The 15,499-nt window shown below is 42.9% G+C and overlaps 2 protein-coding genes across 3 annotated transcripts; one reads left to right on the top strand and one right to left on the bottom strand.

Annotated features, from left to right (window-relative positions):
* Positions 1-180: 180 nt before the first annotated feature.
* LOC135528166 (matrix metalloproteinase-23-like) lies at positions 181-11,501 on the bottom strand. Of its 2 annotated transcripts, none has more exons than XM_064957058.1 (8): positions 11,146-11,501; positions 3,959-4,098; positions 3,612-3,751; positions 2,996-3,163; positions 2,367-2,531; positions 1,881-1,991; positions 772-898; positions 181-680 (listed from the first exon to the last, which is right to left on the bottom strand). In XM_064957058.1, the coding sequence occupies exons 1-8, from the start codon at positions 11,293-11,295 to the stop codon at positions 500-502; spliced, it is 1,182 nt and encodes a 393-aa protein (XP_064813130.1). In that variant the 5' UTR covers positions 11,296-11,501; the 3' UTR covers positions 181-499. The 2 variants fall into 2 exon arrangements, with proteins under 2 accessions (XP_064813130.1, XP_064813131.1); XM_064957059.1 differs by having other exon boundaries at positions 3,959-4,094.
* Positions 11,502-12,458: 957 nt separating this feature from the next.
* Positions 12,459-15,136, top strand: LOC135528162 (ubiA prenyltransferase domain-containing protein 1-like). The gene is made up of 3 exons (XM_064957041.1): positions 12,459-12,665; positions 13,168-13,768; positions 13,884-15,136. The coding sequence occupies exons 2-3, from the start codon at positions 13,210-13,212 to the stop codon at positions 14,369-14,371; spliced, it is 1,047 nt and encodes a 348-aa protein (XP_064813113.1). The 5' UTR covers positions 12,459-12,665; positions 13,168-13,209; the 3' UTR covers positions 14,372-15,136.
* Positions 15,137-15,499: the final 363 nt, after the last annotated feature.

Here is a 15,499-nt window from a genome sequence, read left to right as displayed (position 1 = left end):
TTTATTTGAAATTCCTGGACAATATTTAGAAAGGTTTGAGGCTACCCTGTGTCAGTGAGCTCTAACTTCAATGAAAAGTATATTGTTCACATAATACATAACAGAAACAATGCCAGCAGTGTTTCGAATACTCCCTTGGACACAATGTAGTTTTACATCTTGATTCTATATACTACTTACCACAGAACAAAAGGGTTTATTGTGCACATATGAAAATGCATTACAAAAAAACAGACCTAAAACATGATTGTTTTGAGGGTATTGTTTAGACAATGTACATACATTAAAATATGTGCCCAAGTGAGTGAGGTCCCCGTTTTGATCAAGCAATGTTTGAGTGAAGGTGTGCTTTGAAATATAATTCCTAGAACGGACATCCCATTCAAGTCAATGTGTGAAAATGCAGTTGTCTAAGGGCTTTCCTCTTCTGGTAATTATGTTTCTATGGTTGTGTGTTCTCTGTGCTAATACCCAGTGCTTCTATGTGCGGATGGGGGCATCACCCTCCAAAGCGCACTCGTACCCTCCAGGAGTAGTTGGTGAGGACCTTGTTCTTTTTCCTCACGATGCAGGTGTATGTGCCCTCGTTGATGGCGTTGGCCACGATACTGATGTGGTCGTCTTTTAGGGAGATGTAGCCAGGGTGGGAGTACTCCAGAATCTCTCCGTCCTTGTACCAGCTACAGAAACAGTAAAAATACATTTAAATTCAGCCCATTGTTGGTATATGATTTATTAGAAGTGATATTGGGCTAAATAAGACATACTCACTATACTTTGCCTGCCTTTGCTGCAATTTTCTTCCCACATCGGAAGGTGAGCTTCTTCCCCTCAGCCACCAGCTTGTGTTTGGTCCGTTGGGGGGTGGGGGTGGGGGCCACAGTGGGGAAGGGGAACTCTGAGGAAAGTTAGGGAACACAAGGTTAACGGCTGGGGTATCTACTTCTGTATAGTCTTCGTCTTAACCAGACATGACTGTGTGGTATGGCTTTCATTTCACAAACGGATGTTAATGTCTTTTCATGAAATGTTTACTCCAAAAAGTAAACAAAGAAGCGCCCAGAAAATGTCTTCTTAGTTATTGTTTAATCTGATCTGGATCATACCTAAAATGATCCCCCAAGACATAGTTTGAGGGTATATCTGCCTACATGTGCATCAAAAAACTTCATGGCAACTCCATTGTAGATGTTTAAGGACATTCTCTATCTAGTTAATTTACCCTAGTGCTACGGCCATTTGATGAGTGTAAACACGATGTTGTGCCTCATGATCAGTTGGAAGTCTGTTTAAAAGGCAGCCACTAGTTTGGCCCGCAGAAATCCCAAATTGACCTTCCACGTCTAACACTCAAGCCACAGTCTGAAATTCCAGTGGTTTGGAGTCATACTGGAATTTTCCACAGCCGTACAACGTCTCCCAATCAACAATGAGGAACAGATTAGGAGCCAGGAATGGTATCCTTTCTCCTCTCCACATTCTCCCTTGTTACGCATATAAAACGGACAAACCCACAATCTATGGCTGCCATGGCGAGGAGGAGTCATATCCTGTTGTGCAACCGGAGGCCTCGGCCCTGATGAGACTGGTTGCGGAGGTTATGGGGATTTAAGCTGTCGAGGTTGTACACTAAGACGCTCTGCTCGCTTGCTATAAAGCAGACCAAAATCCATCCAGAGGTAATTATTTCTGAATGAGTCTCATCCAGTGGCAAGTATCTAATCTGACTTTAAATCCAAAGGGCTGCAAACCCTCATCATGGTTCTGCATGGCTGGACTTTGTTGGCTGCGTTACAATGCATTGGCAAATGGTACAGATGCTATTCCTTGCACCAGTAGATTGGGAGTAATCTTTTTTTCCTTTGCAGTGCTGCTCTTACCGTAACAGAAATCACAGCTCGAGGGGCAGTGCTTCTGCATGAGCTTGCGCTTGCTGTCGCAATAGCCTTTCCGCGCCCAGGCTGGACAGATAAATAACCTATCCAAACATCCTACAGGGGAGGAGGAAAGAGGGATGAGCGTACTAATTTCAGTCTACAGAAAGGAATTTGGGATGACAATCTGACTTCACATTTATAATGACTCACACTGTATTAAAGGTTCAACAATACTCATTAAGGCCACGTTTACTTGCAGCAGGTAGTAAATCAATTATTTGTGAAGCATCTATATAGTGCTTAGGAAGAAATCATGAATAGTCTATAAAGTCTGTATGAATTGGTTTTTAAAGTGGGACCATTATTTTAAATGAAGACTTATTTAATTTGAAAGATATGCTACCGCTGATCGTTTTGTGCTACAAAACAATATGACACGGTTTATTGTCTGTTTTACAGGGCACTTTGCTTGTGGGTGCTTGGCTTTACCATAGAGTCGGTGCAGGCCCCACACCTCGTCCTGTGTGATGAGCTTGCGCCCTGTTAGAGTTGCGTTCAGGTGCATGATGGCCTTGGGGTTCAGGGAGTGCATGAGGCCCAGGACGTGGCCAATCTCGTGAGCCGCTACATGGACCAAGTCTGTCAGCCACACCCCTGCACAAACCAACAACACAAAACAGTTCATTTTGTCTTAGTAATTGGGGTGCATCTCAATAGTTGAAAGTTGCTAAAGTCCTTTCCCTCATCCACTGAACTATACACATGAAAGTTTGTTCAAAGTGGCATAACAACATATGGCTTTCACCTATGCCTGTCTTTTCAGATCAGTGTCGATGAAGCAGACGGCTACTGAGACACAGTTGATCTAACAACAACGGCAAACTCAAACTACGCTTCTAAATTCACAGTATCTTCCAACCATAACACAATTAGGCACAGTATTACACTGTGGACTATTCCAGCTTCAAGACATAATTACCAACTACAGTGTCCATGATTTTCACTTTACAACCCTGTGCATTTGACGAATTCAACTGGACATCCAGCAAGTAGCTTTGGTGCTGAGGGCACAACAGCAGCTTACAAAAATCAGGAAAGAGATCAACCAAGGTGCCTGCCTTTTTTCCAGCTGAAGCGCATGTTTCCCAGAATCCAATACTCATGGTCGTCAAAGTGGATCTCGCCCGTCGGAGGGAAGAAAGCATGTGCCAGTTCGCCGGTGATACCGTCGAAACAGTGGTGCAAGTAGGACTGCAGACAGTCTGTGTGGTTGATGGGGTAGAAGCCTGCCAAAAAGAGACAGAGCTGTGCCTCAGACAGCGCAACCAAGAGGGGAACCTCTCCAGCCTCTATCTCATTCTACATACAATAGAGTCTAGAAGATGATGGATTTCAAACTTCTTAACCCACTGAGGATGACTGTCATTTTTCACACTTGCATCAAGTATTTATGCTGGAACAAGACTCCCAGATCATGGTACTCCCACTCTGATGGCTTCAGCATGATTTAGATCATTTTAAAATTATTACACATGCTTGGAAGGTGTACAGGACTCTTTATCATACAAATAGAGCCATGAATCATGCTGAACATAGATAACTAGACAGTAGAGGGAGATTTGTTCATTTCAAATGCTTAGGGCATTTCAAACACATGTCACTGTATAGTCCTTCTATATTATATGCCAGTCATCATGCCTGATATACTTTAGGTGGGGGCACAACAACATATACCTATCTTGATGTCTGCCTCCTGGTCAGCGGGCACCTCTCTAAAGCTGAAGGGCGAGACATCACTCCACATAGTGAAGGCTTTGGCAATGCCACGGCGCGTGTCACTGGCATTCATCAGGTTCCTTGGGAAAGAGAGCAGCCTGCACAGACACAATGCCATTATCTGGGGAAACCACTTGGCATATTACAACAGCAGAAATCAGTAAAAGCAATTGGAGCTATCATAATGCTCTAAGACAGCTGTCCCTTGTGAATATGTCTGAAGTCAATTCAAACAGCATTTCCTTTTGTTTTTAGACAGTAAATATTTGGTAAGAAAGGAGGGTGAAATAAAATAATCTCCAAACTTGTAAGTGAGCTTGAACTTGTCCCATTTGAGTTTCTCAGGGGTGAGGGTGTAGCGCTTGTTCCTGGAGAGGTGGAGGACCTGCGTGCGGGCATCTTTGCGAATCCCAATCATTAACACACCAGAGGTGTGAACTTCTTCCTTGGACAAAAAAAATTGTAGATTAACCACCAGAGATTTGGCGCTACCAGTTAGGAGCGAGGAGAGGAGTTTCAACCTACTGGACACGTGTCACATCAACATCCAGATGTAATTTATATTTATGATCGGGATCTGGATTCCCAGCAAACAAATGTTGGTTTCCAAAACTTTGTGTGAAAGTTATTTGTCAAAGGATAACCTTTAGGAAACATTACAGATACATTCTGTGTTCACTGGGTTGGCCTTAAGTGAACCTTTTTTTATTTTTTATTATACTGAACAGAAATATAAACGCAACATGTAAATTATTAGTCCCATGTTTCATGAGCTGAAATAAAAGATCCTAGGAATGTTACATACACACAAAAAGCTTATTTCTCTAAAATGTTGTACACAAATTTGTTTACATCCCTGTTGGTGAGCATTTCTTCTTTGCCAAGATAATCCATCCACTTGACAGGTGTGGCATATCAAGAAGCTGATTAAACAGTATGATCATTACACAGGTGCACCTTGTGCATGGGACAATAAAAGGCCACTCTAAAGTGTGAAGTTTTGTCACACAACACAATGCCACACATGTTGCCAGAAAAATGAATGTTAATTTCGCTTCCCCCAACATCGTTTTAGAGAATTTGGCAGAAAGTCCAACTGGCCTCAAACACAGACCACGTGTATGGTGCCATGTGGGTGAGAAGTTTGTTGGTGTCAACATTGTGAACTGAGTACCCCATGGCGGCAGGGGAGTTATGGTATGTGCAGGCATAAGCTACAGGCAACGAATACTATTGCATTTTATCTATGTCAATTTGAATGCACAAAGATACCGTGACAAGATCCTGAGGCCCATTGTCGTGCCATTCATCCACCGCCATTACCTCATGTTTCAGCATGATAATGCATGGCCCCATGTCACAAGGGTCTGTTAACAATTCCTGGAAGTTGAACATTTCCATGGTCTGCATAGTCGCCAGACATGTCACTCATTGAGCATGTTTGGGATGCTCTTGATCGACATGTACAACAGCGTTTTCCAGATCAACTTGTACGACAATGTTTTCCATTTTCCACCAATATCCAGAAACTTTGCACAGACATTGAAGAAGAGTGGGACAACAGGCCACAATCAACAGTCTGATCAACTCTATGTGAAGGAGATATGTCTCGCTGCTTGAGGCAAATAGTGGTCACACCAGATACTGACTGGTTTTCTGATCCACACCCCTACTTTTATTTAAAGGTATCTGTGACCAACAGATGCATATCTGTATTATCTGTAACAGTAACTTGGAGATGGAAACGCTTATCTGTATTACCTTATTTGAACTATAACTAAGTAAAATCTTTGAAATTGTTGCATGTTGCGTTTAGATTTTTGTTCAGTAGGTAATTAACCTAGTGTTTGCCTTTGTGTTTATGAACTACACATAGCTAGTGCTTAGTATTTTATCACTCTTAGTGTTCCTGTCTTCGTGGCTGACTGACAGATTATTATGATATGACTGACTTGATCCAGTGTCTGAACCAGACCAAAGAACCAAGGACCAGGAGAACATTGCTGACAACATGAGATGGAATAACAGAAGTATTCATGGAAGGAACTTGAGAAACTGGACAAAAACAGTGGAGATTGCTCCGGGCAGCCGAGCGGAAATGGAGGAAAACTCGCCTCCCTGCGGACCTGGCATCCTTTCACTCCCTCCTCTCTACATTTTCCTCCTCTGTCTCTGCTGCTAAAGCCACTTTCTACCACTCTAAATTCCAAGCATCTGCCTCTAACCCTAGGAAGCTCTTTGCCACCTTCTCCTCCCTCCTGAATCCTCCTCCCCCCCCCCTCCTCCCTCTCTGCAGATGACTTCGTCAACCATTTTGAAAAGAAGGTCGACGACATCCGATCCTCGTTTGCTAAGTCAAACGACACCGCTGGTTCTGCTCACACTGCCCTACCCTGTGCTCTGACCTCTTTCTCCCCTCTCTCTCCAGATGAAATCTCGCTTCTTGTGACGGCCGGCCGCCCAACAACCTGCCCTCTTGACCATATCCCCTCCTCTCTTCTCCAGACCATTTCCGGAGACCTTCTCCCTTACCTCACCTCGCTCATCAACTCATCCCTGACCGCTGGCTACGTCCCTTCTGTCTTCAAGAGAGCGAGAGTTGCACCCCTTCTGAAAAAACCTACACTCGACCCCTCCGATGTCAACAACTACAGACCAGTATCCCTTCTTTCTTTTCTCTCCAAAACTCTTGAACATGCCGTCCTTGGCCAGCTCTCCCGCTATCTCTCTCAGAATGACCTTCTTGATCCAAATCAGTCAGGTTTCAAGACTAGTCATTCAACTGAGACTGCTCTTCTCTGTATCACGGAGGCGCTCCGCACTGCTAAAGCTAACTCTCTCTCCTCTGCTCTCATCCTTCTAGACCTATCGGCTGCCTTCGATACTGTGAACCATCAGATCCTCCTCTCCACCCTCTCCGAGTTGGGCATCTCCGGCGCGGCCCACGCTTGGATTGCGTCCTACCTGACAGGTCGCTCCTACCAGGTGGCGTGGCGAGAATCTGTCTCCTCGCCACGCGCTCTCACCACTGGTGTCCCCCAGGGCTCTGTTCTAGGCCCTCTCCTATTCTCGCTATACACCAAGTCACTTGGCTCTGTCATAACCTCACATGGTCTCTCCTATCATTGCTATGCAGACGACACACAATTAATCTTCTCCTTTCCCCCTTCTGATGACCAGGTGGCGAATCGCATCTCTGCATGTCTGGCAGACATATCAGTGTGGATGACGGATCACCACCTCAAGCTGAAACTCGGCAAGACGGAGCTGCTCTTCCTCCCGGGGAAGGACTGCCCGTTCCATGATCTCGCCATCACGGTTGACAACTCCATTGTGTCCTCCTCCCAGAGCGCTAAGAACCTTGGCATGATCCTGGACAACACCCTGTCGTTCTCAACTAACATCAAGGCGGTGGCCCGTTCCTGTAGGTTCATGCTCTACAACATCCGCAGAGTACGACCCTGCCTCACACAGGAAGCGGCGCAGGTCCTAATCCAGGCACTTGTCATCTCCCTTCTGGATTACTGCAACTCGCTGTTGGCTGGGCTCCCTGCCTGTGCCATTAAACCCCTACAACTCATCCAGAACGCCGCAGCCCGTCTGGTGTTCAACCTTCCCAAGTTCTCTCACGTCACCCCGCTCCTCCGCTCTCTCCACTGGCTTCCAGTTGAAGCTCGCATCCGCTACAAGACCATGGTGCTTGCCTACGGAGCTGTGAGGGGAACGGCACCGCAGTACCTCCAGGCTCTGATCAGGCCCTACACCCAAACAAGGGCACTGCGTTCATCCACCTCTGGCCTGCTCACCTCCCTACCACTGAGGAAGTACAGTTCCCGCTCAGCCCAGTCAAAACTGTTCGCTGCTCTGGCCCCCCAATGGTGGAACAAACTCCCTCACGACGCCAGGACAGCGGAGTCAATCACCACCTTCCGGAGACACCTGAAACCCCACCTCTTCAAGGAATACCTAGGATAGGATAAAGTAATCCTTCTCACCCCTTCTCACCCCTCCCCCTTAAATGATTTAGATGCACTATTGTAAAGTGGCTGTTCCACTGGATGTCAGAAGGTGAATTCACCAATTTGTAAGTCGCTCTGGATAAGAGCGTCTGCTAAATTACTTAAATGTAAATGTAATGTTAAATGAGATTCCCAAGAAGTAAAACGTAGTAACACTTTACTTGAAGGGGGTATACATGAAGCATGCATAATACCTTTATGATACTAGTCAATACACCTTCATTCAAGTGTCTGCAGTATCATTCATTAAAAAATGCATAACACATTTATTCGACGTCATTTGCCTTTTTACTGCCACAGCACCCAACCCTATGACACACTTTAAGTAGCAGGCTGAGAGCAGCACAGAATTAACGTTGTACTGTAATCTACTTACACGGTTAGTTGAACTGACAGTTGTGATTCATGGCGTTAATTTATACAGTATTTATAGTTATAATGTTCAAAATCTAAACAATCAACAGTTCCATGCTGCAAGGGTTCTGGTTTGACGAGACCAGCTGAGGACACTCAACTCTATTGTGATTCTGCAGTTTCGAGAGCTATTATCCCAATGCCTTGCATGTGAATGTTACATGTTACATTTTAATGCAAGGGCATTCCATTTTCTAGAAAAGGAAGTGGTCAGCAGTAAAACTGCTTTCCAAACTTTAAGTATGATACATTTTGCAGGTACAATATGTCTGATGTCCCTTTGGGGAGGGGCAAATGAGACTCTCCAAATAATAACACAAGGATTCTATTCTTGTTTTACAGCTGTGAAAGGCCAGCTATAGGTGCTTACTGTTTAAGAGTGTTTAGAAATATGTTGTGACTTTGTTTTTATGTAATACTAATAGAATGTAAAATGTACAGTTACAGTATACACTACCGTTCAAAAGTTTGGGGTCACTTAGAAATGTCCTTGTTTTTGAAAATAAAAACACTTTTTTGTCCATTAAAATAACATCAAATTGATCAGAAATACAGTGCAGACATTGAGGTTGTAAATGACTGTTGTAGCTGGAAACGGCAGATTTTTTATGGAATATCTACATAGGCGTACAGAGACTTGTTACCAGCAACCATCACTCCTGTGTATTAGATAATCCAACTCGCCAGTTTAAACACTAGTCTCAACATCAACAGTGAAAAGGCAACTCCGGGATGCTGGCTTTCTAGAAAGAGTTCCTCTGTCCAGTGTCTGTGTTTTTTTGACAATCTTAATCTTTTCTTTTTATTGGCCAGTCTCTGATATGGCTTTTTCTTTGCAACTCTGTCTAGAAGGCCAACATCCCGTAGTCGCCTCTTCACTGTTGACGTTGAGACTTGTGTTTTGCAGGTACTATTTAATGAATCTGCCAGTTGAGGACTTGTGACGTGTCTGTTTCTCAACTAGACACTTGAATGTACTTGTCCTCTTGCTCAGTTGTGCACCGGGGCCTCCCACTCCTCTTTCTATTCTGGTTAGAGTCCGTTTGCACTGTTCTGTGAAGGGAGTAGTACACAGCGTTGTACGGGATCTTCAGCTTCTTGGCAATTTCTCGCATGGAATAGCGTTCATTTCTCAGAACAAGAATAGACTGATGAGTTTCGGAAGAAAGGTCTTTGTTTCTGGCCATTTTGAGCCTGTACTCGAACCCACAAATGCTGATGCTCCAGATACTCAACTAGTCTAAAGAAGGACCGCTTTATTGCTTCTTTAATCAGAACAACAGTTTTCAGCTGTGCTAACAATAATTGCAAAAGGGTTTTCTAATCATCAATTGGCTTTTTAAAATGATAAACTTGGATTAGCTAACACAACGTGCCATTGGAACACAGGAGTGATGGTTGCTGATAATGGGCCTCTGTACGCCTATGTAGATATTCCATAAAAAATCTGCCGTTTCCAGCTACAAAAGTCATTTACAACATTAACATTAACAATGTCTACACATCAATTTGATGTTATTTTAATGGACAAAAAAAATGTGCTTTTCTTTCAAAAAATAAGGACATTTCTAAGTGACCCCAAACTTTTGAACGGTTGTGTACACTTTGACTGATTATCCAATAACTTTAGGTGACTTCATTATCGGGGACTTTTATAACAAGTGAATGAGCTAATTTAGCCTATCCACAGATCTACTACATAGTCCTTATCATCAACGATATGGGATTGGACCAACATGACCTGACCAAGTTCAACATTTACATACAAATACAGTGGAAATACAACCCCCAAAAATGGCTATTTCTAAAAATATGAATTTATACTATTAAAATATCTATATGAAAATTATTATTTTTTTCTCAGAGAAATAATGTAGATACTATATGTAAAGGACGTCACGCTGCTTGCCACGCTGCTGATTCGGCCCATACCTGGAGCTAACTCGGGGCCTCGGCCATGCTGGCACACGTGACCGCCCTCCTGAAGTGTCTTACCAGTCGGAAAAAGCTATTCGCTGGCACAAGTGGGGACACTTCAGGCTGAGGAGTAAGTTTCACAGATCCCCATGTGCTACATATGCATTCCTTTTTTAATGTTCCTAAATTCTCAGGAAAACAAGGGCTATGCCAAGAGCTGAGGCCTAGACACCCAGACAAACACCAGAGGAGCCCTGCAGAAGACTGAAGTCTTCCTGCCACACTGATAACAGAGTCAAGGAAACATGCACTACAAAAGAAGAGGACATAGCCTAGAAGTTGGAGCAGGCATTCCACTTAAATTGGAGCAATGTGAGAACAGTCCATGATTTCTTGAAGCTACATGTTGTTCTAAGCTGTACTATTTGCTACACCATTTCTTCCTATGGAAAACAACTGAAAATGTTCCAAAGCATGTACACTAGAGATAACATTTAGAACCTGATCATTCAGTGCTCAACCAACATGCTAAGCTCCTCTTACTGTGCTCTCCTTTGAAGATTCCCAAACTGTTTGCCCCTGGTTTATTAATCAAGGATTCTGAGACATCTGCATTTGACTTAGTGTGAATTAATGAACAATATAAGATACTTTTAGAATAGCTAACTTGGCATAAGTGAGGATTAAGACTTCATCCAGCCAGATCAAACCAGTTTTATTGTGGCTACAATGCAATAAGAATAGTTGTTTTTTCCTCAACCGGGACAAAAATCAGGGCAAAACCAAGAATTACTCCAATTATATAATATGAATAGGCTACATTATAAATTATATGTATAATTACTGATTTTTTGAAGGCATTTCTGTCTGATGAAGTTTAACCAAAAATGTGATTTATATTACAATTACATTTTATTTATTTATTATTTGCTCAGTTGTCACCAAGCAGATGTCTTGGTAGACACTGAAAAAAACTAGTTAAAATAAAATGAAAATATTGTTGCCCTAAACGGGTTTAATCATCCAACATTTTGATCATAATTTATTCCAGCATAACCTGTTCAGTATAGAAACTGAATGAAGTATTCAGCAGTGCAATTAAAGGAGGTATCAAGTTAGAACGTTGAATTCTCACACCATACCTCTATTCTCCAGGTGGGAAACGCCGTGGTTTCTTGCATCCCTTCAAACAGAATCCCAAGCACCGCCACAGCCAGCAGAAGAGCACTGAAGTCGCCTCTTTGTAAACTTCTGAACGTCTGACACACCATCGTTGCGATATCACCTTCCATTAAAAAAATCCCAAAACAAAGACAGACTAGTCAATTTCACCACCATCTATCCGTATGGATATCAATGGCCATCCAATGCATCCTTTTATTTGACAAATTAACGGAGGATAACGGTGTTAAGGCTGGAATCCTTGGTCACCCGTCGCCAGCTCCAGGCTGCATCAAACGTTGCAGCTTTCTATACAACCTTCGGCCGCAGCGCTATTCCGCAGTCTGCCAAATGGTTTCACATTACTTTAAATGGAGGTCAGAGTTTGACAAGTTTAAATGGAAAGGATACCAGTTGCACGTAGTCGACAATCTTACATTTTGATGTAACTATTATTTTTGCAAGTCGACAATCTTATATTTTGATTTAACTATTATTTTTGCATGCTTATTAATCTAGAAGTTCATAACAGAGATTTGATCATGGATTTAAAAAAATGTAGGCCTGCTAAAATACCTATGTGTGGGTCTCTCATTTTAGCTGAGGAATACGCATAGGGCAATAGGTTGACTTTCATTTTTATTGAAACTTATTTAAATATTTTCTGACTCTTAATTAAAAATGCTATATTTTTTTGTTCTAATTGCATAGGAAAATGGTATATCTGCGACAGGCTATAGCCTGATGCAAACAACAAATATTTCTCAAATTATATTTTAATTGGAGTAAATTACCTACATCAAATGAATTGTGAAAATGTATGTCAGTAGGCCTATGCTAATAGGCATATATTCTACAGATCTGTGTAAAACTCGTGCGTTTGTGAAGGCCCAAAACACGCAATTTGAGTCTGGGCTGCATTCGTATCCAGCAACGTTCAAAAATGATTGGAAAACAAATTACTTCACAAGTGTTTTTTAAGAGAGTATGGCATTTGCCCTGCGATGATGGTCTTAATTTAGTTGAACGTTGTCCTCCGTTTACGAATCTGGGTGGGATAGTGAGAGATCGCACTGAACCACCACCAGAGAATCAATAACTTCCTGGCCTGCCTTAGTATTTCTAATACATCCGTTGGTGCGAGTGTAAAAATAAGCGATATTTTACATCCCACAATTTTCAAGATATTTTTCTTATTTTATTTAAATGTTCTTATTGAGGAAAGGCTTCTTCTTGCACATGTCATCTACAACACCCGGAACGCAGATCACATTGAAGTATGTTTCTGACGGCGCCTATTTACGTCTGCACTCACTCAAGAGGGTTGGACGAAATGTCGTCCGTCAGGGTTAACTGTGATCAGCCAGTGAAATATTCTCGAAATTGACACGTAGCAAGTTTACCAATGGAGTAGGGTCAGCCCTGTGGTTAGGTAGCGGTCACATAAATATGTTGTTACATGGCGTGAAATAGTTTATCAGATAACGGATACATAAAACAGGTAAAGTCTGGTTTCGGACATTTAATTTGGCCCTGGTTTTTGGCTTGCTAATAGCACACTGGATAGTTAGCTTTAATCCTTTAATCTATGGAGTTGACTATCCAGCAGTGCAATGCTTTAAATGCCAATTTTGCGAGGTTGTAGGGAGCAAGCAATGTGGCCATCCAACAGGTGTGTTGTACAATTCACAACATGGTGCATTGAAATTCAGGTGATCCTACTAGCATATATCTAGCTACTCGGGAACTACTGCAAATAAACAGACTCGTTTGCTACCTACGTTTTAGCATGTAGTAGCACGCTTTAATCCTGCTCAACAACAGCAAAACATTCTGGTCTCACGCTCTTGCAACCCTTCAATTATGACGGACAATACAAAAACTACTCCATACTGGTTTTCAATAACTTAAAGAGCCTGTATTCTGATGCTCTCGTTCATTAAATGAGATGTTCATTGTACATAAATGACATTCTATGTGTGACCTCTGTAATTCTGTTACAGGTTTACCTTCTGTTTCTTTGTTTTGTGGACCCTGGCAGAGGTATGGCTGTGGGGCAGAAACCAAGCAGTGCAGAGACAATTGTTTTGGCTGGATTGAATGGACATAGTGAGACAAGGCACACCGGTTTGAATGACACTCTGCAGAATCACTCTGCCGACCAGCGAAGCTCGGGGAGGGCCAGAGTCAGACGCGACATGAGGTACAAGTGTGCTGCTTATGTGCTGGCCCTGCGGCCGTGGAGTTTCAGCGCCTCCCTCACACCGGTGGCTCTGGGCAGTGCCCTGGCTTACAAGCTGGAGGGCTCTGTGGACTTGGTCATCCTCATGGTGTGTGCCGTGGCAGTGCTGGTGGTGCACGGGGCAGGGAATCTGGTTAACACTTACTATGACTTCTCCAAAGGGATTGACCACAAGAAGAGCGACGATAGGACTCTGGTGGATGAGATCCTGGCGCCGCAGGACGTGGTCATGTTCGGAGCGCTGCTCTACTCTCTGGGCTGCTTGTGTGCCACCCTGCTCTACTTTCTCTCCACGTTGAGGATGGAGCATCTGGCCCTTATTTATTTTGGAGGGCTCTCCAGCTCTTTTCTGTACACGGGAGGTGAGCTTGGCATTAACCTGTTTCAAAATGTACTGACATTATTACCCTCGCTTTATTTACAAGTACACACACTAATATCCAGATTCTTACGATACCTTCCTTGTCCTGTTTCCAGGCATTGGTCTTAAGTATGTGGCACTGGGGGACGTGGTGATCCTGATCACGTTTGGCCCCCTGGCGGTCATGTTTGCCCACGCCGTGCAGGTGGGTTACCTGTCTGTCCTGCCTCTGGTCTACGCCGTCCCCCTGGCCCTCAACACAGAGGCTATCCTCCACAGCAACAATACCAGAGACATGGACTCTGACAAACAGGCGGGCATAGTCACTCTGGCCATTCTCATCGGGCCCACGTTGTCCTACATCCTCTTCAACCTCCTGCTGTTTGTCCCTTATGTGCTCTTCTGCATCCTGGCCACCCACTACACCATCAGCATGGCCCTGCCCCTGCTCACGCTGCCCATGGCCTTCCCCCTGGAGAGGCAGTTCCGCAGCCAGTGCTATTCCAAGATCCCCCAAAAGACAGCCAAGCTCAACCTCCTGATGGGACTTTTCTATGTCTTTGGGATCATTCTGGCACCTCAAGGCAGCTTACCGCTACTGTGATTGAATTGCAGCTTTTATAGCTTTTTGTTGTTGTTGTTGAAATGCAGACTAGTTTATGTACGTCTTTGTATTTGTAATTATTTACTTGAGTTCAAAGGCTTTAATGTATTGTCTAATTTATACGTCCAGAGAAACAGTTTAGTTACTTTTCTTTAATACTGACAGATATAACCAGATGCATAACTGGTCCAGTATTTTGCATAGTTCTGTGTATTGACTGAAGTCAGAGGTGCTCAGACTCATTTGGTATAAGACTACAGTACAGAGGACATTTCAAGTCCTGATGCCTCAAAATGAGGACAGACATTGAAGAAACGGTTGCCATGGGTTGCAGCGGGCCCTCAGACTTGCTACCGGTGATGCAATTCTTCAAAAATGTCAATAAAACAAAATCTAAACCATTTAATCTCTGTAAATTGAAATTAAATGTATTTCTTTTAAGTTAAGACAATAGCCTGATTTATTAGTCAGGTTTTGAGGTTAAAATGATGAATTGCAATGTTTTTATTTGGGGGGGTATGAGATGGTAGCCTTGTAATTATCAGGTTTTGCAGTCATGGTTTGGAATTTCAAATTTTATTTTGTTAGACAGAGGAGTGCAACCATTAATCGATCCAGTCTATAAACAAATATCAATTAATGCACATGGAAATGCCCCCTAATGGTCCAAATCTCAGCCTAATTTGCATCGGACCAGTTAGTGATCTTTTAGGATTTTACTATTAAATGTATGTTTTGGGAAGTTATGGATTCATTAAGAAATGACATCTATTGTCTTTGTCTTGTTCCTCACATAATGACATTTAAAAAAAACAGCAAAACATTTAATGTTTTTATTTATTTACTTCAGGTTCTTGCTGTCAGAATTTGATATTGAAATCCTTTTTGACTATTTCAGAGAAGACTATAGCTGTACATTTTTTTAAAGGGTTTTGAAATATGCATTGTAAATGGGGCCAGTGCCCATACTCTGCCACAGCTTTCTGTTGAGCTCCAAACTTCAGGTTTGAATAAGACCTCAATTCACCAATTGGAGCCAGTGCTAATCATTAGATATGCAAGCCCACAGTATTAATCCTCTGGAAGCCAGGAGGTTTTGCTCCCCCTCGGGCTTATGTGTTGGAGGAG

This window comes from Oncorhynchus masou, chromosome 33 (genome assembly GCF_036934945.1).
Source record: "Oncorhynchus masou masou isolate Uvic2021 chromosome 33, UVic_Omas_1.1, whole genome shotgun sequence".
NCBI lineage: Eukaryota > Metazoa > Chordata > Actinopteri > Salmoniformes > Salmonidae > Oncorhynchus > Oncorhynchus masou.
Note: the sequence above shows the minus strand (reverse complement) of the source record. Positions and strands in the feature narration are given on the sequence as shown.